Below are 27439 nucleotides of genomic sequence, written 5' to 3' on the forward strand. Positions count from 1 at the left end.
GACTCTTGCTGCCATGTGGACAATGAATTGAGGTAACTGAGATCAGAGGATAACACCGAATGGCACCAGTAAAACTAGTTAGCATATCCTTACATTACTCTACACAAAAAAAACGATGTGGCTCCATTTGTTGTGGCATATGAACAGACAAAAAGATTCAAGATATAACTTGGAAGTGGAATGGATAGGAAAGGGGAGACATTAAGGATGAATCCCAAGTCTCAGCCTTGAGCATCATAGTGAATGAAGGTGGGTGAGAGGTACACAGTTGTATAAATTCAGGAAGTAGATGAAACAAGACATGTTAGGCTCCCCCACCCCATAAAATTCCTAAGTAGAGATGTGTAGGCAGTTGGATATGAGGCACCTTTAAAAAATGGAAAAAATAAAGTAAGACCGGTATAACAAAGCAGGTCAGCTAGACAAGCCTAAAAAAGAAGGCAGATCATCAGTGTGAAATAAATTTCATTATGTAGGCATCTGCATTGATATACTGGGGTTTAAGGCAACCTGCAGATGATTAAGATCCAAAGGAAAAAGAAATAATAAAATTTTACCACAAGGCTAGAAACTATTAGTCAAAATGAGCTTCGCCATGCTTGAAAGTCTACAGCTTTCCCTTTAAAACTCAAACATCAAAAATGTGATCTTCACCTTCTGAATTGCATTTTATCATTTTAAAGAACTTTCACATGTCTTACTTTACTTGAGGTATTGATGAGTACACTTATCATCATTTTATAAATGAAGAAAATAAAACTGAGTGATGTTCGCTTAACATGGGGTGGCGTAAGATCAAAACCTAGGTGTTTTGGTCCCTAGACTACTGGTTTATCTACCACACCTTCCTAATTCTTGATTTATATTTTTGGTCAACTGTATTTGGCAATATAAATTTAAATAAGTTGAAGAGAAACTGACCTTTACATGGTGCTATTTTTAATTTTTAAAAGTTAGATAACATTCAAAGCTTTAAGCAACTTGCCACAGAACTGCAATAATGCCTGAGACTTTTCATCAAAATAAAAACTACATTCAATACTATCATTCTTGAAAGCCCCTTGGGAAATAATGGCTTTTGGATTCTGCAAGTCAGCGTGACATGGCATGTAAAATTGCATCTCATGCTGAGCCAACCAGGAAAATATATGTCATCACTATGTGACATTCAAAATTTCATCTGGAAACTATAATCTTGCTCTGACTGCTAAAAGGGAGTGAAGAGACTGTATAAAAAAAAAAGTTGTTTCAATTTTGCTGAATTCTTGCCAGTTTGTATAAAAACTAGAAAAACTTATAATTATTTCCAAAGAACACTATATTTGAAAAAAAATTTACTAACATTGTAATGTGTTCTCAAAGAACTTTAAAATTAAGTGACATTATAGTTCAAATCACATATTATGATAATTCAAATTAATGTCTCTTTGGGAAAAAATTCTTTATAATGAAGCAGATGAAGTTGAAAAATAAATTGTGCTAAGCAGAACTGTATTGTTCAAAACTACATAAACAAAAACATACCCTAATTCCTTTCCCTCAACTGAATAAACCCTGTTTAAAAAAATGAAAACAAAGCCTGTTATAAAGTCTGCAATGTGTCTCATGCATCTCATGTCTTTTCCTTCTAGATTTTTTCCTCTGTTCCCTAGTTCATGTAGCTAATACCTTCATAATCAATTTACCATCTTCCTATTGAAATAGTAATGTGTTTTAAACCTACTGTGACTAGTTGTAAAATAAAAAATGAGTAGATACAAACTGGAATAGCTGGAGTTATCCTCATGAGGCATGTTTCTGCTATTCTTGCATTTTTTCTGCCATTTTATCTCATGCCCCAGAACACAGGGGTGAATACAAGACTCAATCTGGGCTGCCACTAGGCCAATCATAGTAGTTAACCTTCCTGACCATACTGACTGTGCAAGATGTAGGCACATGATTCAAGACAGTCAAGCAAAATCTTCTTCAATTACTTTTTTTTTTTTTTTTTTTTTTTTTTTTGAGATAATCTTGCTCTCTCACCCAGGCTGGAGTGCAGCGCCACAATCTCAGCTCACTGTAACCTCCACCTCCTGGGTTCAAGCGACTCTCCTGCCTCAGCCTCCTGATTAGCTGAGACTGCAGGCATGTGCCACCAACACCAGATAATTTTTCTATTTTTAGTAGAGATGGGGTTTCACCGTGTTGGCCAGGATGGTCCAAAACTCCTGGCCTCAGGTGATCTGCCCGCCTGGATCTTCCAAAGTGCTTCAATTACATTTTCAATAGGTACTGAATAAGACTTGTTTCTCTTTGACTATAGAGAATTAAGTATGTGAGATCAGAGATAGCCCAGCCATGTAAAAAACTGTGTCAAGAAATCTATGTTCAGTAAGAGAAAGTTAAACCAACATGAAAAGATGGAGTCCTGATAGTGTGAAATCTCTGGTTCTAAGTCATTCCAAAGAAAAGATCCATCTTCGCCTGTACCATTTTGGTTATGGGATTCAACAAATAGTCTGCCGCATTTTTTTTTTTAAACTAAAAATCATTTCAATGTAGTTTCTATCTCTTGCAATTGGAAAGTATTTTCTAATTTAGGAATGTTTATTCGCTAGTAAAGAAATCACCTTTTAATTTAAGGAAAACCAGGCCAACAGGTTAGTAGTTGCATGTGCCCTGCCCTAGCAACATCATTACATAGCCTGCATAGATCTCAAAATGCTTTAAGCATATCATGAAGCTTGTTTCCCCTCTTTCTCAGGCTTACTTCTTCAAGAACTGTTCAACCTCATTGCCTTCCTAGCTCACCTGGCTTTCAGTCCTTCTATTAGCATATTCACTGGTCATTATCCCATTGATATTCTCTGCCTGAGCCAGCAGATTTGGAGATGGTATGATTTTTTTTTTTTTTTTTTTACTTCTCTCATCAGAAGGAGTAAAGATTTCTTTCACTAACTCAGCCAATGCCTTTCTTAGTTTAAATTGGCTCCTTGGGACCTGCAGGACAGTTCTCCGGTGGCCTTGGACTACCCAGTTCTCCTAGTTTTTTCACTGTAGTTCTTAAGAAAAATTGTACAACGCAACATCTTAAGATAGGAAGGGACTGACCACAACAGCTCAAGTTCTGTTCCAGTCCTTAATAGAAACAGTACACTGCAATGCTTTAGCCAGCAAGTCGTATCACTGTGGAATATAAAACCCAGATAGAGATGTTTTCCAGGAACCCTCAGGTGTAGTTCAAATGCAGCATGCACAGATGAGACACCATTTAATCTGAGCAGCTTTCTGGAGTCTGGGGGAACCAAATCACACTAAATCCTAGGCTTCTATTGTCCCTTGATGCCTGTCTGTGAGTACAGTCATAAATCTGCATCATACAACTAACTGCATATGAGTGTGTTCTGTCTCACTGGACAAGTTGGTAACCACTGCACACTGAACCTGCCCCACAGGATACTCTTATCTGAATCTTACATGAGAAGCTTTCTCTACGTAATGCTAAACTTTCAAATAACATTCCATCACAATAGTGTTCTCCAAAAAAATGTGGTGCAGAAAACTACAAGAACACCCACAGCATCAAAAATGTGATCTTCGCCTTCTGAATTGCATTTTATCATTTTAAAGAACTTTCACATGTCTTACTTTACTTGAAATAAAAAGTGAGCCAAAGAAGGACCAATAATTTTTTTTTAAATTGAATGTGGGATAATTGCTAGTCTCTTTTTTGTTGTTGTTGTTGCTGTTGTTCTATCTGGGTAAATAACTACTAGTCTCTCAAGAAAAGGCTCCAAGAAGATAGGACATTATATCTATATTAAATATAATAATTTATAAATAAAAAATCAATAAACCTGGTTTGCTTAACAAACTGAATGCTTTCTTGGAATTAATCATCAAATACCATCTGAATGAACCCCTCCTCTCAGCCAGGGCATTCCAAAATAAACCTGAAAAACTGGTTCCCTGTATGAGAAAAATACGAGGCTTGTCTTGAGAAAAGTATACATTTTTTGATCTCTTAGATTCTCTAACACAGTTCAAGAAAAGCAATACTTGTCCCACCTAAATATTTGTTTGTGGAAATAAAAATAACTAAGTTGATCTATAATGATACATAGTCTTATCTTCTTATCTCTGTCTTAAAGCAAAGGTGATTTTTCCTGAGTGTTTAAGTCTCACATCTGTGCATGGATTTTATATCTTGCTTACTGTGATCTCACTGTAATAAATTATCCTGAGCCTTTGTGGCATCTCCAATTTTGGCTCCTTGTCTCTTTACATCTTTACTGCTATAGACATCCCCCAGTGACTATATAGTCAAATTTCTCAAAAGACTGGTATACATAGGTTGTCCCTCCTTCAACTCATTCATTCCTTAAAACTAAAGCTCCTCTGGCCAATTAATCTCAGACTAACAGCCTATTTTTCAGCCTCATTGTTCTTGATGACTCTACAGCATATCATGCGTACCCACCTTCTTGAAACTCTTTGCAATTATGTCACATATATACATGTAGCTTTGTTGCCTACATCTCGTAATGATGCTTCTGAACTCCCTCAATTGGTTCCTTCTCCTCTTTCATAAAAGAGTTCCTTTGAGTTTAATTTTGCACTCTCTTCTCATCCTGCTGTGTATGGTCTCCTAAGAAATCTTAACCACTCTGTGGCTTCCACTATGATCCATATGTTGATGACTCCCAAGTCTGTATCTCTTATTGTGAAAAACCTAAGCATTTGTGAAAAAACTAAACATTTTTTTAAGCAGCTCTGTCTTGTGATATTCATACTAAAAGGAAAACATTTATATTTTCTTTTATTTTCCAAAATTCAGCTTCTGACTTTCCATTTTAAGTTACGATGGTAGGGGCAGCTAAATAATCTCTACTATCCACTCTTCCTTTCTTTTAGTTAGAATGCACAAGTCATAGTCAGGTACATGGCCTTAAAGAATATATACTACATTTGTGAGACCTCTCATGCAGCTATATAGGACCATGTAACTAGCTTCTAAGCCAAGAGTATACAAGCAAAATGGAGTGTGCAACTTCTAGGTATTATTTAATGAGACAGAAAGCACATTTCTGCTCACTGAAATGCAGACTTGATTAACTGCTGAAGCAGCCATCATGAACCATGAGGCAAGGCTGGCAATGAAGGCCACTCAAATTAGAATAAAAAACTTCCTGATATTGAAAGATCATAATAGCTTTAGGATGCCTATTAAACTTTCAAATGAGACAAAAATTTGATCTTGTTCAAAGCACTGTTATTTATATTAGTCTGATATTCTCAGCCAAACTTAAACCTAAACAATAAATTTAAAATATTACATCTTGAAATGAGGTCAGCAAAAAAAGATAATTAGAAATACTCTACTCAATAACTGAAGTTCATTTCTCCAAAAAAAGATTCTCAGAAAAAAGGGAATAATCTAAAACCTTTTATTATCTGTAATATAAACAAAGTACTTTTTAAGATTTTAAGGTTTCCAAATTTAATTCTCTTGGAGACCTAGGCATAAAAGAGAGATTTTCCATATGCCTGACAAAAATGGAAACATCTGAAGGACCATATTTTTTTTTTATTTTGGTAGAAGCACCAGCATTCTAGAATATATTTACAGATATATCAAGGATGAAAAAATTATACCAACTGTAGTGTTTCACTTTTGAGTCTCATCCAGGAACTTAACTATGCACCAGTGAAGTAGCACCCAAATAAAGAAAGTTGGAACCATCAATGTCATTATGAAATACCATCATAAAAGGTATTTCTCAGTAGTACCCATCTTGGTAACTCTGATGCAAAATCCTTGACTATCTTAGTGCTATGGGACTGGGCTGCAAATTTAGAGTAATTCCTTGGCAAAAAAAAAAAAAAAAAAAAGGTCCTGAAGTTGGCTGGCTACATGTTAGGTATTAGAGATGAAATAGTAGATAACAAATATTCTATAGACCTGATTTGCAGGACTGGCTATGCCATGAAGGAAAGAAAGAAGGAAATATTCAGAGTGAAATAAGGAAATAATCATAAAGTACCTATACTTTGGCAATTTCAACTTTTAAAAAGTCTCATTAAATATCTTTTTAACTTTGGAAAAGTTGCTTGACCTCTTTTTGACCCAATAGTCTTAATTATAAAATGAAGGGGTTACAGTATATCATTTATGCATATGTGGGGGGTGGGGGCGGGTGTGTGTGTGTGTGTGGCCAAATCATTTATCCACAGATATCTGCATGGTTCATCCCCTTGCCTGCTTCAAGTATCTGGTCAAATGTAAACTTTGAGTGAGCCCTACCCTCACAACCATAATTAATTATCATCCCACAGTTCAATAAAGCTCTGTACATTTTTTTCCTTTATTCTCTTTTTGCTTCATTTTGGCATGTTTCTATCACTATGTCTTCAAGTTCATTAAACTCTTTTTCTTATAATGTCTATTACTCTACATCTAAGTCCATTGAATTTTTGTTTCAGATATTTTATTTTTCATCTCTAGAGTTGGGTTTGGCTCTTTTATGTATTTTTCATTTCTCTCCTCAATGTGTCCAACTTCTTGCAAATACTTGAACATAATTATGATATCTGTTTTAGCCCCACTGTTGTTGCTACCAGGGGCTCTTTTTCCACATGGCTTCCTCTATCTCTGGAATTTTATTTATCTCTGCCTCCCTAAACTTTCATTCCTTTCTGTATATTTAATATACCTACTAATTCTATCATCTGTGTCATTTCACAGCCTATTTCTATTGGCTAGTTTTTCTCCTGGTCATAGTTTCTCACTTCTTTGCACACCTGGTAGTTTTTGATTGAATGTTTGGCAGTGTTATACTGTATTTAATTTATATGTCTTGAACTTAGTGTATTCCTTTTAATGATGTTGGGCTACAATAATACTGTACTCCTTTTAATAGCAACAGTTACTTGCTATTTTGTTTCCTTCAGAGGCTGATTTACAAGCCTGCTTAAGGTGAGTCTAGGGTAGCCTTTACTCAATAGAGGTTAGCCCGCTTTTGAGGCATAGTCCTTCTGGTCTCTACTGAATCTCCTAAATAACCATTGAGACATTATATACGATGGACAGTAGGAACTTAATGCCTTCCAGCCCTGTGTAAGAGCGGGAATTATTAAGATCACAACTCATAGGTTATTCTTTGCCAAACCCTGGGAGGTCTCATCTTACGCATTCATGTCTTGTTATTCAGCAAATTCTCAAGAAGAACTCTACTGTTGCTAACAGAGGCTCTTTTTCTGAAGAGCTTCCTCCATCTCTGGAATTTTCTCTCTGCCTCCCTAAACTTCAGTTCCTGTCTCTATAACTCAGAAAGACTGCTGAGCTCAGTTTGAGATGTCCTATTCTGCTCTGTATTCTGAAATGTGCCTTGAGACAGAAATCTAGGGAAATCCTAGGGCTCACCTTTGTTTCCTTTCTATGAGGAATAACACTCCTGCACTGACTGTTGTCCAATGTCCAGAAACTGGGGAATTTTCCCCATATATTTTGCCCAGTTTGTTAGTAGTTTGCAGTAGGAATATAAATCTAAACCCCGTTACTCTATCATGGCCAGAAGCTAAAAGTTCTGTACTTTGAATTCATAGCATTATCTACTAAATCCCCATCATTGTCACATGTCATTTATTATCTTAGCAATATTCAAGGAGTCTAAAACTTAAAAGACTTCTATTATTTTAACTCTGTACTTATTATGTTGACTTGAGAAGTAATATATAAACATGTAAGATAAAAACGGTTTATATCTTTTAGAGAAGTATTATTTATGGAGTATTCTGCTTTTTAAGTTTTCATCTCCATTACAGACATTTTCATCAAGAATTCCAAATTAAGGTTTATAAATTTCAAAACCTAGGGCAAACAGATGTCATAGCTTTTAGGGGTTTCATTGTTCTGAAGGATATACAGATTCTCTGGGAGATTTACAATGCTGTGATAATAAATTATCTTCATGTGGAACAGTAAGTTTTTATTCTGGCTTAGTATGCCCTTACGTGACTATATCATTAAAATAGGGGCATTCTGCTGTCAACACATTTCCAGCCATCAAGCACATGTCCCCCTGCAGCCAGCCACTTAGCACTGACTGAGTTTGGAAGAGGAAAAGGTCTGCTTCTTACTGAATAATTGAAAAGCAAAAGCAAACCAAGTGCCATATCAGCAGGTCTTAGTATTTCTGTGTCAAAACCACTATATAACTTGTTGAGGATGAACTTAAAATCAACACTGGATCATAGGCTGCGATGATAAAAAATTTTTAAATAATTTTAATAAGAACTTAGGCATAAACAACACTAACATTTCTCCACTGTAACATGCAGTTAAAAAAAATGTGCATTTTACAACAATGTGATTATATCTAATGCTACTGATTTATATCTAATGCTACTGAAAATGGCTAAGATGGTTTAAAAAAAAATAAAACCAACAACTAAAAAAGGTAGGCAGATGTGCAAAAAACTGTGACTACCTTAACAAACTCATTACAATTCATGATACAATATAAATAATAATTAAAACAGTGATAACTATATTTAGATGTATGTATACATTCTAAGAAATCATAAAATATATTTTTAATCTAAAAAAGAAGACCGTATCCTTTTTAGACTGTATCCCTCAACAATAAAGGGTTAAAATGTAATTCTAAGTAAAGAAAATATTTAGCATAGAGTATTCTCAAGAAAAGAGAGTACACTGCCAAGTTCCCCAGAGAATTAAAAAATAGTACCCAAGGGGGAAGAAATAGAATTCATAAACAATAAATGTTACACTCTCAAGGCCTTTTACCTTCTATAAATGCTCACAGTCACCAAACAGGGCAATCACAAGCATTAGCTGGATGTCTATTAATTTTTAGGAAAGCTTAAGTAAGAATATGTATCTGGTGAAATACATATGTCCTTATCTGTAAGAAGGCTACCTATAGGATATCTGAGGGTTCTAAAGATGGGAGAACACCAAAGACAGAATACACAATTATCCTTTATTCTAAAGGAAAGAACCATAGTTCATATTAATATTTTAAAACAAAAACAATGTGTTATGTCTTCATGGTTTATAAAGTAATAACTAATGATAAGAAATTATGTTTTCAGCTTTTGCTATTTATTTTCCCTCACTAAAAATTACGAATTTCTTATAAAAACATAAAGTATAATAAAGCAAAATAATTCTCAGATCAACTGATATTATTTATGAATTGATAAGTGATTGGTATGAGTTTACATATAAACTTTTCCAAGCATATGCAGATGAATTTTAAAATCTGTAATCACATATTCTATAGTTTTATATCATCTATTTTCATTTACATTATAAGCATTTTCTGTCACTATTAATTATCCTTAACCATTATTTTAAATGTGGTTTATATATTTAAATTATATATATATATATATATGTATGTATGTAAAGTAATTCTTACCACTTATTTTCACTAATAGACATTTCTTAACTAAAAAGTAATGTTTATAAATCTTTATGTAAATTACCAGCTTAATTATAAACCTTTATGTAAAACCTAAAGTCTTAAACTTAACATGGCATTTAGAGGAAAGAATATTTAATTTTATAATCAAAACTCAACATAAATTATATAATCTTTTTGTGATACAAAATGAGGCACAGGCATTTTTGTTAATTGATAAAATCTCATCAAAGTAAAAGGTTTGTGGTTATGGACAGGTAGAAGTCTAATGATTCCACAAAATAAACATAATTGATGTCTTATTTAGGAAAAATAATAAAGCACAAAATAATACTTATGTATAAAATATGACAAAAATTTATTTCAGCATTTTGGTTGTTAAATATGATTTAAAATATGACGAATGCTAATTTGAATGTCCTCATATATATGATCATATTTTAAATTCTTTAAGTGTAGGGATCATCTTATTAATATTTCTGCCTTCAATTTCACTTAAAACAGTCTTGCCCGTAAGAGCCTTGAAAGTGGTTCTGATTTACTGAAACTACAAAACATTTTTCATTACTGTTGGGAATATCTGAGTTCTAAGAAATAAAGCTGAAGAAAAGATATAAAATTATCCAAAGAAAAGTGGCCAATTATCATAAAAACTAGAGGTTAAAAAGAAAAAAAAATCACAAAATGAAATCATAAATTTCTTTTTTTATTATATATTAACAAATTATATATGTAAAATCCTTTTTTATTACACAAAAGAAAATAAAATATTTTATAGAAGAATAGCTATACTTTATATTTGCATAGATGATCTAGCTGGGAATATGAGAGAAAGGGGAGGAAAGATGATTAAGATGTACTGTGGTTTTCAAGAATTCACTTAAAGAAGGAACATACTATTGAGAGACAATTCTCTAGGAGTCTCTTAAGTAGAGGTAGTGAGTGTCTTTGTTCCCTACTGTATTTTTAAGGATGTTTGCATATGAATAGCCTCAAAAGGCAGAAATATGATCCTGCGTCTGAGCAAAAGGCAAGTTTCCTTACACCCTTGCAAAGGAGACACAGTGCCTCCCTCTGAATAAAAGGGCAGGCATGCTCTCCATCCATTATAAAAGGTTCAGGTTCCCTAAATTCAGAATTCCTCACCCTCTTCATGCCGTCTATGGGAACTAAGCTCAGGGCATTAACACAAGAAAATGCTAATACTGTGACTAATGCTGTGGATAATAAAGTTCTTTGTCTCAACCTGAGGAGTTTCATGTTTTTGGCCAGCATCCATGAAATTGTGGATGCTAACTTAATAGCTTAAAAGTGAAGTAAAATCATAATCCCATTACAGTACTTGACACATACCTGTTACTGTTTTTGTTTTTATAGGGCTGCTGGCATATTCAGAGGCCTGATATGACTGTTGCTTTGCCAAGGGTGCACTTCCAATAGACACTTCATCTTCTTTCCTTCTACAAACTGGCATAACAAGAGGAACAGCTACCACAGGTTGCTGGAAAGAGCCAAAATGAAAAACTGAATTAGTCACTATTTCTTAAGCAGCAAAGGTTAAACAGGGCAATACTGAGGACAGTCATTCAGAAGTTGGGACTGAGACTTCGTTATTTTAAATCAATCAATCTCTCCCTCTCTCCAGTCATCTCTCCCTGCACCCCACCCTTTATCTCTCTCTCTCACACACACACACACATACACACATAGAGCAATGCTTATCCACTTAAATTTTAAATTAAAATTCTATGTAAAAACCAGAGCCTATTAAGTACCCAGAAACCATTTTAGTAAGAAGTATTAAACTAATATGGAAAGAGCAAGTTAAAATAAAAATTCACTTTGAAAATTATGATTTCAAAACATGGAAAAGAATGCTTATAAAGTTATCCTTATAAAATATTTTTAGAAACATTCTTTTACAAACTGATTATGTACATGTTAATATGAATAGTCCAACTTTTTTGAAGAATACTGAAAATCTCTGTATTTTGTCTCACAAAAGATATCCATAGCATATTCAGAAGGCACAGAGAAATATATAGTTAAGAGAAAGCTGAAAAATATTATGATCCTCTATTGAATGCATGAGGGCTGAGATGGACAATAAAGCAGCTGTTTCATCTTCATTCACTGAAATAAAGTCTGATGTTACTGCTGATGATGCCCAATACAGTTCTGTCATATTATTGGCAAAAAAAAAGGCACTTTTAAGTTTGCCATAGGATCAAAGATCAATGCTGAAGTGGTTGGAAAACAATCACCAAATGTTGGGCTTTAGCCACAATTTGAGAAGGAAATTGTAGCTTGGGAAGTAACAGATGATAACTGCAACACAGCTGTATCAGATGGTGAATCTGGTGGCCGTTGATCAGGCTGCAGTGTATTCTAATGTTATCCTCAATACCCCAACCAAAGTTTTATAGATCCAACTTTAAGCCTCACCTAACTTACAATACTCAATATAATTTACATTATGAAAAAGTATTTTAATGAAAACGTTTATCATATGGTTATATTATAAAATCATGTTCTGACATGGAAAAGGGCATATTATTTTACAAGTTGCTAGTCAGGCTGAGTTAATAAAAGGACAAGAAATTCAAAAATGAGAGAAGGAAAAGATTAAATAAAGTGTTGGAAGCATTACAACATAGAGAGTACCTGCTTTTATATCCAATATTTAGTCAAACTGATAATACACAAATCTAAATTGGAAATCATTTTTAAGACCTAGATGAGAAATGCTCCACATGCTGTTAAACTTTGATGCATTTAACTTTCTTCATCTAAAAATTAATGAGGGGTAGAGATATTTACTGGAAAACCTCTTTATTCTCTAATAGTTAGTGACTCCGTAATCCCTTGAATTTCTGTCCACTTATATACCTGGAATACAATCCAAACTCTAAAAACTTACAACCAAGTTCAGAATTAAAATTAATATGCAGCTGTTCCTTGAACAACATAAGTTTGAACCCCATGAATTCACTTACATGTGGATTTTCTTCCACATCTGCCACTTCTGAGACAGCAAGACAAACCCCTCCTCTTCTTCCTCCTCAGCCTACTATTCGACATAAAGACCTTCAGGAATAATCCACTTTCGTCCTATATAGTATTTTCTCTTCCTTGTGACTTTCTTAATAACATTTTCCTTTCTCTAGTTTACTCTAAGAATATCATATATAATACATATATACAATAGGTGTTCATTAACTATTTGTTATTGTTAAGGCTTCTGATCAACAGTAGGCTATTAGTTAACTTTGGAGGGAGTCAAACGTTATACACCAGTTTTTGACCAAGCTGCGAGCTGGTGTCCCTAGCCTTGGTGTTGTTCTAGGGTCAACTATATAATAAATAACTAGAGAAAATTTACATGCTATACAGTGTGAATTCAATGTGAATTCAAGCATAATAGCTGAAAGATGCAACTATTGAAAGCACAAAGTTTTATAGATCTAATAAATTTTCATAGTACTGGCAATACTAAACAACAAACAAAAAAACCTTTGGATAGCTAAAACTCTGGGTGTAATTTCTTTTCTTTCTTTTTTTTTTTAAGATGGTATCTCACTCTGTCACCCAGACTGGAGTGCAGTAGCGTGGTCTTGGCCCACTGCAACTTCCATGCCCTCCCACAAGGTTCAAGCAATTCTCCTGCCTCAAGCCTCCCAAGTAGCTAGGATTACAGGCACTTGCCTCCATACATGGCTAATTTTTGTATTTTTAGTAGAGATGGTGTTTCACCATCTTGGACAGGCCAGTCTTGAACTCCTGACTTTATGGTCTACCTGCCTTGTCCTACCAAAGTGGTGGGATTATAGGCATGAGCCACTGTGCCCAGACAACTCTGGGTGTATTTTCACACAGCCAAGAATTAAAAGGCCAAGGCCTAGCAAAACCACTTTCTAACACAAGAGTAAGGCTCTTGTATGCCTTGTACACATCTGTATACAAAGTAACTATATTTGTTGAATGACAGCTAATAAAGGTGCTGCATGTCAGGCATTAAGTGATACCAGATAAGAAGTAAGACCAGTAATTTCCTCCACTATTCTAGAAATATGACTACCTTTGTCAAAAACATCAAAATAAGCAATATTTATTTATTTATTTATTTATTTCTGAGACAGACTCTTGCTCTATCACCCAGGCTGGAGTGCAGTGGCGTGATCTTGGCTCACTGCAACCTCTGCCTCCCAGGTTCAAGTGATCCTCCTGCCTCAGCCTCCCGAGTAGCTGAGACTACAGGCATCTACCACCACACCTCACTAATTTTTGTCTTTTTAGTAGAGTTGGGTTTCACCATATTGACCAGGCTGGTCTCGAACTCCTGACCTTGTGATCCACCCACCTCAGCCTCCTAAAGTGCTAGAATTACAGGTGTGAGTCGCCGTGCCTGGCCCAGCAGTATTTATTTTTAACAACCTCCTATTACCCTGCTTATATTCTTTTTCCTTCTGGTACTGCAGCTCTCCTAAAATTTCAGTTGCACTCTAGCCCCAGATCTGTTCTACCTTAAGCCCAAAAATGTCCCATGATCCCAAAATACCTAAAGCTTTTCATAGCTGCATCCTATAAAAGGTAACCATCTTAAACTAATTATTAATTTAACAAATAAAAAAATACTAAAGGATTACAAAGAATACAAAATATCAAGTATAACCAATGATTAATGGCTATTAACAATTTATAATATTTGCTTTTTTAAAAAAAATCAGTATTATAGATAATACTAAAATCCCCTTTGACTGCCAACCTACTGCCCTTTCCTGCTACAGTCAACCATTATTGTGATATTAGTACAAATCCTTCAACTTAATTTTTATACCTATCACTTACAGACACATGTACACATACATATTAAGCATAGTTTTAGAAAAAAATATATAAGTGCTCTCATATTGCATACATCCTTGGGAAACTGCCTTTGCATCAAATATCTTTTTGAGACATCCATACTAAGGTCTATTGCATAATTTTTAATGAATGTTATATCATGTGAATATTTCATACTTTGTCAACCTTCTTACAAATTTTCATTTAGGTTTTGAAATTTTCACATTATTGTAATGAATGTGCAACAGCAGTCTTACACAGTATTACTTAGTTATATGAATTTCACTGTAAGAGCATACCTACATCAAGAAGTAGAAGTTCGGTGTTATAAGTTCTGCTCATTTTCAACTTTACCTAGATACTGACAAATTTCCCAAATTTTCACTCACAACAGTAGTAATCATTCTCTACATTTTCACCAATACTGTATATCAGCATTTTTTCAACTAATAAATTTTAAAACTAAAGATGAGTGGTCATGACTTGGTAATTATTGAACCCGGGTATGCAAACAAATGACTCGACTATCCAATTCTCTCAATTTTTCATGGTGAAGTTGTTGGGGGAAACTTAAAGACTGAAATAGTAGATTGAGGACATTTTTAAAAGTGTATTTTTGAGTACACCAAACTGTGGCAAAATAATAATGCTATCAATTGCTGTTTAAAATATAAACTGGCCTAAACATGCCTATCATCTCAGCACTTTGGGAGGCTAAAGTCAGTGGATCACTTGAGCCTGGGAGTTTCAGACCAGCCTGGGCAACACAGTGAGACACCATCTCTAAAAAAAAATTTTTTTTTAATTAACCAGGCATGGTGGCATGTGCCTGTGGTCCCTGCTACTCAGGAGGCTTAGAAAAGTGGATCACTGGAGCCCACAAAGTCATGACTGCAGTGACCTGTGATCACAGCACTGCACTGGAGCCTGGGCCACAGACCAAGACCCTGTATGGAAAAAAAAAAGAAAAAGAAAATGCAAACTGTATACCACTTCTGGAAGCAATCTGGTGATATAACAAAAATCTTAAAATATATTTCTAAAATGCAAAATACTTGTCTAGTGCTACTAATTATACTTATAAAAATATATTCTAAGTGAATAAAGATGAATGCAAAGATTTAGGTATGGAGACATATATTCCAACATTTTTTTGTAACTCTGAATGAGTGGAGTTATGGTATTTGTTAGTTTATCTTTTATTTTTATTATTTTTAGGGATGGGGTCTCACCCTGTTGCCCAGGCTGCAGTACAGTGGTATGATCATTGTTCACTGCTACCTCCACCTCCCAGGCAGAAACAATCCGCCTACTTCCACCTCCAATGTAGCTGGGACTACAGGCCTGCACCACCATGCAGAGCTAATTTTTATTTTCTGTAAAGAAAGAGTCACGCTTTGTTGCCCAGGCTAGTCTTGAACTCTTGGGCTCAAGCAATTCTCCTACCTTGCCCCCCAAAGTATCGGTATTAGAAGTAGTTTAGTTTCTAAATAAAGCCATTATTTCTGAATTAGAAAAATATACATATAATTATGTACCACATAACAATGTTTCAGTCAACAATGGACTGCATATATAATGGTGGTTCCGTAAGATTATAATGGCCTATTTTTACTATACCATTTCTATGTTTGGATATACAAATACTTAACTTTGTGTTACAATTGCCTAAGGTATTCGGTACAGTAATACTCTGTACGGGTTTGTACCCTAGGAGTAATAAGGTATACCAAAGATGGGTTATACTCCAGATGTCTAGCAGGCTATACCATCATCTAGGTTTGCATAAGTATATTCTATGATGTTTAAAATTGCCTAATGATGCATTTCTCAGAATGAATTTCCGTTATTAAAGGGCACATGACTGTATATTCATTTTAAAAGCTGTAATTTTTTTTAAAGTTAAAAATCAAAATCTTTAAATATTCTTGGTATCCATGAAATAAATGTCTAATTTAGTTAAGCTGCTAGAACACTCTACTTGACCTTCAGACATATCTATGGTACAGTGGAAATAACTATATTACTTACAGAATAACCAATCAAGAATTTACAATGAAAATTTCTCCCAACTGGTTACTGCCATTAGTCTAACTTCTCTATCACCCATTCTCTATATTCTGCTAGAGTAAACTTTCTAAAATCTAAATCTGTTATACCAGTTTCCTATAGCTCCTCTTTATCCTTCAAAATATAGTTTCAAATACCTAGGACTACAAATATTTTTTTTTAGAAGTTGGTTTGCAATTTCTCCCAGTTTCTACAGGAACACTTGACTCCCTTCTGGAACCACTGAAGTCTCTTTCTTGTCATGCTTTCACATCTTCTTTGCCTTTGCTCAAACAGTTCAGTCTAGAACAACCTTCCCTGTCTGGCTTACTCCTAGGTTACTCAGCTTAGTTGTTAATTCCTCCTTTTCACACACTCCCATGCCTGTGAGAACGATTCCTCTTTTCTGTTTTCACATAATCCTGGACATACATATATACAGTAATTACTAAAAATGGCATTTCTATATCCTTTTAGATTCTCAAATACACTAAATTCTCTCAGAAGGAGAGATAGTCTCACCGATGACTTTTATTTCTGTGGCTGTGTATAGCACACTGCCTTTATTCTGTAACTACTCATTAAAAGGAAAAATGAGGACAGGGATGGTGGAAGTTTCAAATAAAATTAGGACAAAGTAAAGAAAAACCTTTAAAAGATGCTCGTTAGATAATACTTTTTCGTTAAACTTTTTAATTCTTACATAATTATAAAATTGTGTATTTTTCTCCCATCAAATAGCTTGAAGTTACTTCAGAAAAAGGATATAAAGCTATTCCAGAGGATATTGCAATATTATACTTAAGTTGATGGGAAATTGTAATTCAACAAAGCACAAATTGGCCTCAAAAATTCTTAGTTCTGCCATTTACTTATACCTGTGTGACTGGAGGTAAGTGAATCTCAATAAGCATCAGTTTCTTCATCTTTAAAATGAAAATAATAAAACTGTCAGAATTATGTTTAAGTACTCTAGAAACTATAATTGCCTACTTACTACTTTGTAATTTATATCTTTTTAAACAAACATACATTCCAACCTTTTTTGCACCATCATCCCAATCCCAGGATTAGGTATTCAATGTATGTTTGCTGGAAAAAAAAAATATGACAAGGAAATGCAGAGATAAAAACAAAAGCCGGTCAGGCACCATGGCTGACACCTGCAACCCCAGAACTTTGGGAGGCTGTGGCAAGTGGATCACTTGAGATTAGGAGTTTGAGAACAGACTGGCCAACATGATGAAACCCCATCTCTACTAAAAATACAAAAATTAGCCAGGACCAGTGGCGCATGCCTATAATCCCAGCTACTCAGGAGGTTGAGGCACAAGAATCACTTGAAACTAGGAGGTGGTCCAGAGACACAGAATCACCTGAACCCAGGAGTGGGCTGAGATAGCCCCACTGCACTCCAGCCTGGGAGGCAGAGTGAAACTGTGTCTCAAAAACAAAACAAAAACAAACAAAAAACAAAAGCCAAAATTCATTTACTGAGCAATTCTTCTGTATTGCACACTGTGAGAACAGCCATGCAGGCACTATGAAAAAATGAAGACCAATGAAACAGGACTCCTAAACTAGTTTCCATTTTACAAGCCATTGTATGGAAAGCACCATTAGTAGTTAAAGAAATTTTACACTGGCATGCAAGTTCTCATGCAAAAATAAGGAATAGAATTGTTTGAAAGGGGTAAAGTGGGAGACAAAGGAAATCTGGTATATTTGTTAAAAAAAAAATCAATCAAAAGACATAATTCTACTAAATAAGAAAAATATTTATTAAGAGAAAAAAATTGTAAAAATCTCTTACCTGTTGCATATGTCTACTTGTTCGTTTCTGAGGCTGATAGATGAGCCATGTATATAAGATTGGGTCAATATTAACTGCTAGTCCTTGTACACTGCAAAGAAGCACAACACCTAAAAGACAAGATTTTTAAATTGTTATATAATTCCTCATAAAAAAAACAATAAGCTAATTATCACTTTACACCATGTAGGATAGCTATGATATAATAGACAAACAGTAACAAGCACTGGAAAGGATGTGGAGGAATGCAAATCCTGATACATTGCTGGTAGGATTGTAAACTGGTGCAGCCATTTTGGAAAATGGTATGGCATACTGGGTCATATTGTAACTATGTATCTTTTTGAGGAAATGTGGGCACTGAAAACTTATGCCCACACAAAAACTTGTATTCAAATGCTCATATCAGCATAATTCGTAACAGCCAAAAAGTGAAATCAATATAAATTTCCAAGTTGATGAATAAATAAAATGTGGTATTTCCATACAATGGAAAAATATTCATCCGTAAAAAGAAATGAAGTACTGATACATGCTACAGCATTGATGAATCTTGAAAACATATTAAGTGAAATCAGCCAGACATATACAGATATATACATATATATATATACATATGTGTGTGTGTGTGTGTGTGTGTGTGTGTGTGTGTGTGTATTTAGAATTCCACTTATATGAAATTGCCAGAAGAGGCAAAAACATAGAGACAAAAAGTAGATTTGTGGTTACCAGGGCTTGGGGGAGGGGAAAGTAGAAATAACTGCTAAGAGTTATGTGGTATTCTTGAGAGTGATGAAAATATTCTGAAATTGGAAAATGATTGTACAGCCTGGTGAACATACTATAAACCACTGAATCACACAATATAAAATAATTGTATGGAAAGCAAATTACATCTCATTAAAAGTTCATTCATCTATAAAATATAATAATAAGTTCAACTTTTCAAGCAAAGAACAATTTTTATATTGGGCCTGAAAATGAAATACTTGAGGTAAAATATTCCTAAATAACTTTTTCATTTATATTACAAAATTGATTCATGATTTGAAATGATTATAATCATTCAACAAATCATTGAAAACTACAACTTTTAATCTTCAAAAGTAAAAAGAGCAGCCTAGATTAAATGCAGGCTAACATTCTGACATAAAACACAAAGCTGAAGTGTAACAAGTTGCAATTCCAACTTACTAACTAACCTATTTTTGACCCTTTCTGATGAAAAGTAGTTCAAATAGAAATTACCTAAAGCAGAATATACAATTCTCAGTTTATGTGAAGGTTATATATATCTGTAAATAAGTTTCTGTAATTGTACATATATTTTTAATACAAATATTATTAGCTCTGCTAGGATATATGGAATATGAAGGAAGGGATATTTGTCAATTTTGTTATCAGCTGTACCTGTAGCATATAGGAAATATGCCCAAAATCAAGAAGTTCTTTGAAACTAATGAGAACACAGATCCAACATACCAGAATCTCTAGGACACAGCTAAGGCAGCGTTAAGAGGAAAATCTATAGCACTAATCTATAGCACTAAATTGACCTCAAAAAGTTAGAATGATCTTCAATTAACAACCTAACATCACAAGTAAAGAACTAGACAACCAAGAGCAAACCAACCCCAAAGGTAGCAAAAGACAAGAAGTAACCAAAATCAGAGCAGAACTGAAGATCAACACACAAAAAAAATAGAAAAAAAATCAATAAAACTGTAAGTTGGTTATTTGAAAAAATTAATAAGATAGGCCACTAGCTAAACTAATAAAGAAAAGAGATTCAAATAAAAAGTAAAAAAAAAATTCAAATAAACACAAACAGAAACAACAAATGGTATGTTGCTACTGACCCCACAGAAAAATAACCCTCAGAGACTACCAGAAACACCTCTATGCATAGAAACTAGAAATCTTAGAAGAAATGAATAAATTCCTAAACATATACACCCTCACAAGCCTGAACCAAGAAGACACAATCTCTGAACAGACCAAAAACAAGTGTCAATTGAACCAGTAATAAATAGCCTACAAACCTTTAAAACACTTCCAGGACCAGACAGATATACAGCTGTATTTTACCAGATGAAGACCTGGTACCATTCCAGTTGAAACGATTCAAAAAAATTGAAAAGGAAGAAATCTTTCCTAACTCATTCTATGATGCCAGCATCATCCTAATATCAAAACCTGGCAGAAACACAACCAAAAAAAGAAAACTTCAGGCCAATGGAGTTTTCAGTGCAAACATCCTCAATAAAATACTGGCAAACTTAATCCAGCAGCACATCAAAAAGCTTATCCACCATGAACAAGTAGTCTTCGTTCCTGGGATGCAAGGTTGGTTCAACATACACAAATCAATAAATGTGGCCAGTCACGGTGGCTCACACCTATAATCCCAGCACCTTGGGAGGCCGAGGCAGGTGGATCACAAGGTCAAGAGATCGAGACCACCTGGCCAACACAGTGAAACTCCATATCCACTAAAATACAAAAATTAGCTGAGTGTGGTGGTGCACATCTGTAGTCCCAGCTACTTGGGAGGCTGAGGCAGGAGAACTGCTGGAACCTGAGAGGCAGAAGTTGCAGTGTGCCGAGATCGTGCCACTGTACTCCAGCCTGGCGCCTGGTGACAGAGCAAGACTCTGTCTCAAAAAATAAAAAAATAAATAAATGTGATTCATCCCATAAAAAGAACTAAAAACCCCATGATCATCTCAAAACTAAAAAGTCCATGATTATCTCAATAGATGCAGAAGGGCTTTAAGTAAAATTCAATATCCCTTCATGTTAAAAATTCTCAATAAACTATATGTTGAAGAAGCAGACCTCAGAATAATAAGAGCCATCTATGACAGACCCACTGCCAACATCATACTGAATCGGGGGAAGGTGGATGCATTCCCCTTGAAAACTGGCACAAAACAAGGATATTGTCTCTTACCATTCCTATTAGACAGAGCACTGGAAGTCCTGGCCAGAGCAATCAGGCAAACGAAAGAAATAGTCTATCCAGATAGGAAGAGAAGTCAAATTATCTTTTTGCAGACAACATGAAAATATATATCTAGAAAATCCCATAGTTTTGCCCTAAAAGCTCCTCAAGCTGATAAAGAACTTTAGTGAAGGCTTGGGATACAAATTCAACAGACAAAAATCATTAGCATTCCTATACACTAACAACCATCAAGTCAGGAGCCAAATCAGGAGTGCAATCCATTTACACTTGCCAAAAAAAAAAAGAATAAAATACCTAGGAAGACAGTTAACCAGGGAGGTGAAAGATCCCTATAATAATAACTACAAAACATGCTCAAAGAGAAGACAGAAACAAATCGAGAAATTTTCCATGCTCATGGATAGGAAGAATCAATATCATTAAAAGGGCTATTCTAGCCAAAGCAATTTACAGATTCAATGCTATTCCTATCAAACTACCAATGACATTCTTCACAGAACTAGAAAACCCCATTTTAAAATTCACATGAAATGAAAAGGGAGCCTGAGTAGTCAAGGCAATCCTAAGCTAAAAGAACAAGGCTGCAGGCATCACACTACCCAACTTCAACCTATACTACAGGACTATAGTAACCAAAACAGCATGGCACCTTTACAAAAACAGATATATAAACCAATGGAACAGAACAGACAGCCAAGAAATAAGATCACACACCTACAACTATCTTAACTTCAACAAACCTGACAAAAACAGGCAATTGGGGAAAGGATTCCCCAGGCAATAAATGGTGCTGGAATTGGCTACACATATTCAAATAACTGAAACTGAACCCCTTCCTTAGACCATGCACAAAAATCAACCAAAGATGGATCAAAGACATAAATGTAAAACTCAAAACTATAAAATTCCTGGAAGACAATGTAGGCAACCATTCTGGAAATAGGAACAGGCAAAGATTTCATGATGATGATGCCATCATGAAACAATCAACAGACTAAACAGACAACCTACAGATGGGAAAAAATGTTTGCAAACTATGCATCTGACCAAGGACTAATATTCAGCATATATAAGGAACATAAACAAATCTATTTAAAAAAAAATTAAAAAGTGGGCAAAAAACATGAACACTTTTCAAAAGAAGACATATATGTAGCCAAAAAGCTTATGAAAAAAAGCTCCACATCATTGATCATTAGAGAAATGTAAATCAAAACCACAATGAGATACCATTTCACACCAGATAGAATGCCTATTATTAAAAAGGCAAAAAACAAAAACAAAAAAACACACACCAAAAAAAGAGATTGGTGAGATTATGGAGAAAAGGGAACACTTATACACTGTCAGTGGGAGTGTAAATTAGTTCAACCATTGTGGAAAACAGTGTGGCAATTCCTCAAAGAGCTAAAAACAGAACTGCCATTCAACCCAGTCATCTCATTACAAGGTATATACCAAAAACAATATAAACCATCATTCTACCATAAAGACACATGCACACGTATATCCACTGCAGCACTATTCACAGTAGCAAAGACATGGAATCAACCTAAATGCCCATCAATGGCAGTCTGGATAAAGGAAATGTGTTACATATACACCATGGAATACTATGCAACCATAAAAAATAACAAATCGGGAATGCTGGGAAGATGGCCGCCTAAGAACAGCTCAGGACTTCAAATCCCAGTGAAAGCCCAGAGGGTGAGTGGAGGCCACATTTCCAGACAAATTTTTATTGCCTACAGACCAGGAGATACCCAGGCAGAGGGGTCGCCAGCGTGCTGTTCCTGCCAGTGCGGCTGTTTTGGCCCCCACGGGGCTGATTTGGCCCACATGGCTGCTGTGACCACGCCCTGTTGCTGAGGTTCTCCGCACAGAAGCCACTGGTCTGGGAGACCTCTTAGCTGGCGATCGGAGCCCTGAGACGGCAGAGTTGCCCATTCATCTGAAATAGTGAGCCAGGCCAGGAGATTTCTAGGCAAAAAAAACCACCAGGAGCTGGTGCCGCAGTTTGAGCCAACTCAGTGAGTCGCAGCACGGGACATCCCGGCGCCTTTTCAACAAGCGACTGGAACGCGGGGTTCTTCAACTTAAAAAATATAAAAAGAGACTCTGAGTCAGGTGGCCAGGTAATCAGGCTCGGTTGGTCCCACGCCCACCCCCACAACAAGGAAAACAAAAACAGTGATTGAAAACGCCCTGGGTTGAGTGTTTCACAGCAAGTACAGCTGAACCCCAGATGGTCCGGCTCAGTGGGGGAGAGGCGTCCGCCATTACTGAGACTCTCCACCACTCCAGAGGCAGGCCGCCATCGCCGAAGCAACCCGCCGTTGCTGAGGCAACCTGCCACAACAGAGAGAGTCCGCCATAACAGAGGCGGGGCCATCGTTGCCTAGGCAGTTCCAACTACGCACATATAAACAGGACTGCAGGGAAGAGCACAGGGCAGCTGAGCAGAGCCCACAGCAGCTCAGCAAAGCCTCTGAAGGCAGACAGTGGCCAGGTGGGCTGAGAGCTGGGCAGGGCAGATCTGAAATTGAAAATAAGTGCAGCAGCACAACGGAAACTCATGAAGCCCTAAGTCCCCGGGACAGAGCACCTGGGAATAAAAAGTAGTTTATGAGTTCAGCTGCAGCAGACCTAATCGTACCTGCCGAGCAGCTCTGAATGAACAAGGGAGCTCAAAGCTCAGGACTTAAGCCCCAGTATAAGATAGACTGTCTCCTCAAGTAGCTCCAATAGATCCAAAGACTCACCTCATAAAGGAGAGAACAGACTGACAGTTGGCGAGCACCCTTCAGGGACAAAGATAGCGGAAGAGGAAATTGGTAGCAACCCTTACTGTTCTGCAGCTGCTGCAGGTGATCCCCAGGTAAGCAGGGCCCGGAGAGGACCTCAGCAGTCCTACAGCAAAGGGGCCAGACTGTTAGAAGGAAAGCTTAAAAAAAAAAGAAGTAACTTTAGCATCCATGAACTAGAAGCTCACTCAGAGACCCAATCTGAAAGACGATAACTACAAAAACAACAGGTGGATAAACCCACAAAAATGGGAAGAAAGCAGCGCAAAAAGGATGAAAACTCCCGAAACCAGAACACCTCTCCTAAAAGGGATCACAACTCCTCACCAGCAAGGGAACCAGACTGGATGGAGAAGGAGGGCGATGAAATGACAGAATCAGACTTCAGAAGGTGGGTAGTAAGAAACTACAGTGAACTAAAAGAACATGTTCTAACCCAACGCAAAGAAACCAGAAACCTTGAAAAAAGATTGGATGAAATGCTAACGAGAATGGACAGCATAGAGAGGAATATAAGTGAATTGATGGACCTGAAAAACACAACACGAGAACTTTGCGAAGCATGCACAAGTTTCAACAGCCAAATTGACCAAGCAGAAGAAAGGATATCAGAGGTCGAAGATCAACTCAATGAAATAAAAAGAGAAGGCAAGAACAGAGAAAAAAGCAAAAAGGAATGAACAAAATCTTCAAGAAATGTGGGACTATGTGAAAAGACCTAATCTATGTTTGATAGGTGTACCTGAATGTGATGAAGAGAATGAATCCAAGCTGGGAAATACTCTTCAGGATATTATCCAGGAAAACTTCCCCAACCTAGCAAGGCAGGCCAATATTAAAATCCAGGAAATACCAGTACCAGCCACTCCAAAAACATAGCAAATGGTAAAAAAGCATCAACACAATCATGAATCTGCATCAACTAACCAACAAAACAGCCAGGTAGCATCAAAATGACGGTATCAAATTCACACATAACAATACTATCCCTAAATGTAAACGGACTAAATGCCTAAATCAAAAGACACAGACTGGCAAATTGGATAAAAAGCCCAAGCCCATCAGTGTGCTGTATCCAGGAAACCCATCTCACATGCAAGGATACACAAAGGCTCAAAATAAAGGGATGGAGGAAGATCTACCAAGCAAATGGAGAGCAAAAAAAAAAAAGCAGGAGTTGCAATTCTCATCTCTGATAAAATAGACTTTAAAGCAACAAAGATCAAAAGAGACAAAGAAGGACATTACATAATGGTAAAACAATCACTGCAACAAGAAGAGCTAACCATCCTAAATATATGCGCACCCAATACAGGAGCACCCAGATACATAAGGCAAGTTCTTAATGACTTACAAAGAGACTCAGACTCCTACACAATAATAGTTGGAGACTTTAACACCCCATTGTCAATATTAGATCAACCAGAGAGAAAATCAACAAGGATATCCAAGACCTGAACTCAGACCTGGAACAAGCAAACCTAATAGACATTTACAGAACTCTCCACCCCAAATCCACAGAATATACATTCTTCTCAGCACCACATCGCACCTACTCTAAAATAGACCACGTAACTGGCAATAAATCACTCCTCAGCAAATGCAAAAGAATGGAAATCATAACAAACAGTCTCTCAGACCACAGTGCAATCGAGTTAGAACTCAGAATGCAGAAACTAACTCAGAACCACACAGCTTCATGGAAACTGAACAACTTGCTCTTGAATGTTGACTGGATAAACAATGAAGGAAGAAATAAAGATGTTCTTCGAAACCAACGAGAATGAAGACACAACATACCAGAATCTCTGGGACACATTTAAAGCAGTCTCTAGAGGAAAATATATAGCAATGAGTGCCCACATGAGAAGAAAGGAGAGATCTAAAATTGACACCCTATCATCAAAATTGAAAGAGCTAGAGGAGCAAGATCAAAAAAACTCAAAACCTAGCAGAAGACAGGAAATAACCAAGATCAGAGAAGAACTGAAGGAAAGAGAGACACAAAAAACTCTTCAAAAAAATCAATAAATCCAGGAGCTGGTTTTTTGAAAAGATCAACAAAATAGACAGATCACTAGCCAGATTAATAAAAAAGAAAAGAGAGAATAACCAAATTGATGCAATAAAAAACGATAAACGGGATATCACCACAGATTCCACAGAAATCCAAACCATCATCAGAGATTATTACAAACAACTCTGTGCACATAAACTAGTAAACCTGGAAGAAATGGATAAATTCCTGGACACCTGCATCCTCCAAGACTAAACCCAGAAGAAGCGGAAACCCTGAATAGACAATAACAAGGTCTGAAGTCGAGGCAGCAATAAAGAGCCTACCAACCAAAAAAAGCCCAGGTCCAGATGGGTTCACAGCCCAATTCTACAAGATATACAAAGAGGAGCTGATACCATTCCTTCTGAAACTATTCCAGACAATCCAAAAAGACGGAATCCTTCCCAAATCATTTTATGAGACAAACATCATCCTGATACCAAAACCCGACAGAGACTCAACAAGAAAAGAAAACTTCAGGCCAATATCCATGATGAACATAGATGCAAAAATCTTCCATAAAATACTGGCAAGCTGATTGCAACAGCGTATCAAAAAGCTCATCCACCATGATCAAGTAGGATTCATCTCAGGGATGCAAGGCTGGTTCAACATACGCAAGTCCATAAACGTAATTCACCACATAAACAGAACCAAAGACAAAAACCACATGATTATCTCAATTGATGCAGAGAAGGCCTTTGACAAAATTCAACAGCCCTTTATGCTAAAAACCCTCAATAAACTAGGTATTGATGGAACGTATCTTACAATAATAAAAGCTATTTACGACAAACCAACAGCCAATATCATACTGAATGGGCAAAAACTGGAAGCATTCCCTTTGAAATCTGGCACTAGACAAGGATGCCCTCTCCCACCACTCCTATTCAATATAGTACTGGAAGTTCTAGCCAGAGCAATCAGGCAAGAAAAGGAAATAAAGGGTATTCAAATTGGAAAGGATGAAATCAAATTGTCTCTATTTGCAGATGACATGATTGTATATCTAGAAGACCCCATCGTCTCAGCCCAAAATCTGAAACTGATAAACAACCTCAGCAAAGTCTCAGGATACAAAATCAACGTGCAAAAATCACAAGCATTCCTATACACCAGTAACAGACTTAAAGAGAGCCAAATCAAGAACAAACTGCCATTTGCAATTGCCATAAAGAGAATAAAATACCTAGGAATACAACTAACAAGGAACATAAAGGAACTCTTCAAGGAGAACCACAAGCCACTGCTCGACAAAATAAGAGAGGACACAAACAGATGGAGAAACATTCCATGTTCATGGTTAGGAAGGATCAACATCGTGAAAATGGCCATACTGCCCAAAGTAATTTACAAATTCAACACTATCCCCATCAAGCTACAAATGACCTTCTTCACAGAACTGGAAAAAACCACCTTAAACTTCATATGGAACCAAAAGAGAGCCCACATAGCCAAGTCAATTCTAAG

At 36.1% G+C, this 27439-nt stretch overlaps 1 protein-coding gene across 10 annotated transcripts in view; it reads right to left on the minus strand.

Moving 5' to 3' along the window:
• VPS13B (vacuolar protein sorting 13 homolog B) overlaps positions 1–27439 on the minus strand; it is an 805060-nt gene that overhangs the window by 442853 nt on the left and 334768 nt on the right. For all 10 annotated transcript variants that reach the window (XM_074386816.1, XM_074386811.1, XM_074386814.1 and 7 more), the window contains 2 exons: positions 18139–18248; positions 10785–10932 (listed from right to left, as the gene is read on the minus strand). In XM_074386816.1, coding sequence (XP_074242917.1) covers positions 10785–10932; positions 18139–18248 — 258 coding nt within the window. The remainder of the gene's footprint in view (positions 1–10784; positions 10933–18138; positions 18249–27439) is intronic.

This window comes from Saimiri boliviensis, chromosome 15 (genome assembly GCF_048565385.1).
Source record: "Saimiri boliviensis isolate mSaiBol1 chromosome 15, mSaiBol1.pri, whole genome shotgun sequence".
Taxonomy (NCBI): domain Eukaryota; kingdom Metazoa; phylum Chordata; class Mammalia; order Primates; family Cebidae; genus Saimiri; species Saimiri boliviensis.